The 3,097-nt window shown below is 41.0% G+C and overlaps 1 protein-coding gene across 2 annotated transcripts in view; it reads right to left on the bottom strand.

The window, feature by feature from the left end:
• Window positions 1–705: 705 nt before the first annotated feature.
• DPYSL3 (dihydropyrimidinase like 3) overlaps window positions 706–3,097 on the bottom strand; it is a 143,709-nt gene continuing 141,317 nt past the window's right edge. For both annotated transcript variants that reach the window (XM_018556992.1, XM_018556993.1), the window contains exon 14: window positions 706–866. In XM_018556992.1, coding sequence (XP_018412494.1) covers window positions 775–866 — 92 coding nt within the window. In that variant the 3' untranslated portion in view covers window positions 706–774. The remainder of the gene's footprint in view (window positions 867–3,097) is intronic.

The raw sequence follows: 3,097 nt of genomic DNA on the forward strand, positions 1-3,097 counted from the left end.
CAGGAGAATGGAACCTGAACAGCACACTCTGGTAACTGCCATTGTCTGAACTGCATGCACTGGGCTGAAATTAAGGCTATGCAATTATGAAGAAATAAAAACAGCAACACTTTTAAAGCTAGGTAGCAAAACGCATTTGTAAAATGTAAGGCCTGAAGGTTAACAAATCTTCAGATTGAACTTGGTTTCAAATTTATTTTATTTATTTTTTGAATTTTTTTGCCTGTCTCAAATACCAATTGTACCATTTTGGTTTTCCCACTCATTTAGGTAACTTGGCTGTTTAGCTGAGAGATGTTATATTAGAACGTCCACCGGGGGGATTTACGATTCTCCTGCTTGCAGAACGAACGCCGCTCTCGTCTCCCTGGTTTCCTGCAAATAGTAATGCAAAGTGTTCACAGAGGATGCAATGTGAGAACATATAATACCAGAATTATACTAAATGCGTTATTTAAAAAAAAAAAAAATAATAATATATAAAATAACCACAGGAGAATGGAACCTGAACAGCACACTCTGGTAACTGCCATTGTCTGAACTGCATGCACTGGGCTGAAATTAAGGCTATGCAATTATGAAGAAATAAAAACAGCAACACTTTTAAAGCTAGGTAGCAAAACGCATTTGTAAAATGTAAGGCCTGAAGGTTAACAAATCTTCAGATTGAACTTGGTTTCAAATTTATTTTATTTATTTTTTGAATTTTTTTGCCTGTCTCAAATACCAATTGTACCATTTTGGTTTTCCCACTCATTTAGGTAACTTGGCTGTTTAGCTGAGAGATGTTATATTAGAACGTCCACCGGGGGGATTTACGATTCTCCTGCTTGCAGAACGAACGCCGCTCTCGTCTCCCTGGTTTCCTGCAAATAGTAATGCAAAGTGTTCACAGAGGATGCAATGTGAGAACATATAATACCAGAATTATACTGGAAAAACACAACACATCTATGTAATCAATAGAGTTAGCTGGATTTCCATTGTCTGAACTACCAAAACTATGATTTCCAGATTTCACGTCTCCACCTTCCAATGAAATAATTTTTTTGGAAAACATCCTAAAAACACACAGGGGAATTTATCAAAACTAGAGCTAACAAAATCTGAAGTAGATGCCATGGCAACCAATTTAGCTTCTATCTTTTATTTGCAAAGCTTAACTGAATACACTAAAAAGAGAAGCTGATTGATTACTATGGACAAATGTTTTAGACTCTGTCTGCTCCAGTTTTCATACATTTTCCCCAGGGACTCTTCATGGGAGCCATTGTATTTCTATGTCTGCAAACAATGGGGTGATGGTCCCAATGGTGGTAATCATGGTATTGATTAAAGAATGAGATCTAGAGGATTTCACTGTTTTTCCAATACTGCTTGAAGGGTGCACAGGGCTAAATGTATGCCCCCTGACCTAAGCTTTGTGTACACCCTGTTAACCACGCTTGACTAGCCAGCCTTAGCCTCACAATGAAAAGATCAGACATCAAAGCTACAGGAGGTACAACGAAGTGGAAAGGCACAAGTACAGTCTGCCCATTCATTGCCAGAATACTGTACCTAGAACTGATGCGTAGTAGCACAAATGTTTGCCCTATTCAATATTAATATCACAACACAACACTATTCCACCAACAAAAGTGCACAAACTGTGCAGGAGCAGTAACCATGACATCCTAAGCAGCTGGCACTGCCAGGCAGGGCAACAGTATAGAAGATTTTAATATATGGGAATGCTACCCTTGACCACTGTCTGTGTGGGCAATGTAGGAATTCAGTTCTATGGGTGCACAATACAGAAAATATTAATAAAGTTGTCCGGGGTACCTCAGATCTAATCTCAAAATCAGTTTTAGCTTAGGGTCAGAAATAAAAAGAGCTTTAAGACCAACTCCCTGCTCTGTGCTTCCCCCACACGTAACGCCCCCTCCTTATTTTTTAACATACTTCCCTTTTGGCTTGTGGCCGGCCATATGACATGCCAGGTTCTTTTCCGCTGTTCTCCTTGGAAATGCAGAGAGCAGCATTGCAGTCAATCTGCATCAATACACTATGAATGAAGGGTGCTGTGGTGATGCTCCCGTGGAGGGTGAGACCACGACGCACTATATTTATAGAATGTTCTAAGTCTTTGAAGTTAAATGAAGCCAGTCATCATTCAACCCTAAAGGACATCTTGTGGTGAAAAAGTACTATGGGAGGACAGCCCTGGAAGTTTTCTTAGTTTTGGATAGAGTGGGGAAGGATTAGAACCACCATTAGGTTGTTACTGGTATCCAGGGCTCCATTAGATATATTTATCCTCACTGTCTCTCCTGCTGACAACTTACAACACAGAAGTGAGGGGAACTCTCCAACTGCAACACAGACATAAAAAATATGATTTTCCTTAGTAGAGTAGCGAAAGACTGGAGCCCCTGTCAGATTTTTATTTCGGCAAGTATTCTATTGCAGGTTTTTCCTCACTTCGTGTATAGTGAAAACATAGCAAGGCACATTTCTCTAATGGTGCCTACGATGGCAGGAAAAACCCAACAGGAGTTTTAACTCCTACCCCCTTTATCCAAAACTAGAAAAATTTTTTTTGACTTGACATACATTTCAGGGTCGAGTATTGTACCGTGAGCTTTTTGTACACTGGCTGGGGGCCATATTATTTACAAACATTTCACCTGGCATTGGGCTTTGGAGAAAAAATAGGATTTTTGTACTCACCGTAAAATCCTTTTCTCTCCGTTCATTGAAGGACACAGGCAACAGATCGTAGATCCTGAATGGTAGGGTAATATCGCCACCTGCAGGAGAAGGACGCTAGGCACAAAACTAAAGACCAATTACAGCCTAGGGGCGGCCCCTGCCGGTGGCCAAACCCCCCACCTGCTGACAAGTCTCCAGTTTAGTAACAGGCAGTTAGGAGTGTACACCCCATAAAGAGGGCGGGGCCTGTGTCCTTCAATGAACGGAGAGAAAAGGATTTTACGGTGAGTACAAAAATCCTATTTTCTCTCCCGTTCATTGAAGGACACAGGCAACAGATCGTAGATCCTGAATGGTAGGGACGTCACCAAGCAGTAACACACTGAGGGATGGGCAACAA

The sequence above is a fragment of the Nanorana parkeri genome, unplaced genomic scaffold (assembly GCF_000935625.1).
Source record: "Nanorana parkeri isolate BGI_ZX_2015 unplaced genomic scaffold, ASM93562v1 scaffold261, whole genome shotgun sequence".
NCBI lineage: Eukaryota > Metazoa > Chordata > Amphibia > Anura > Dicroglossidae > Nanorana > Nanorana parkeri.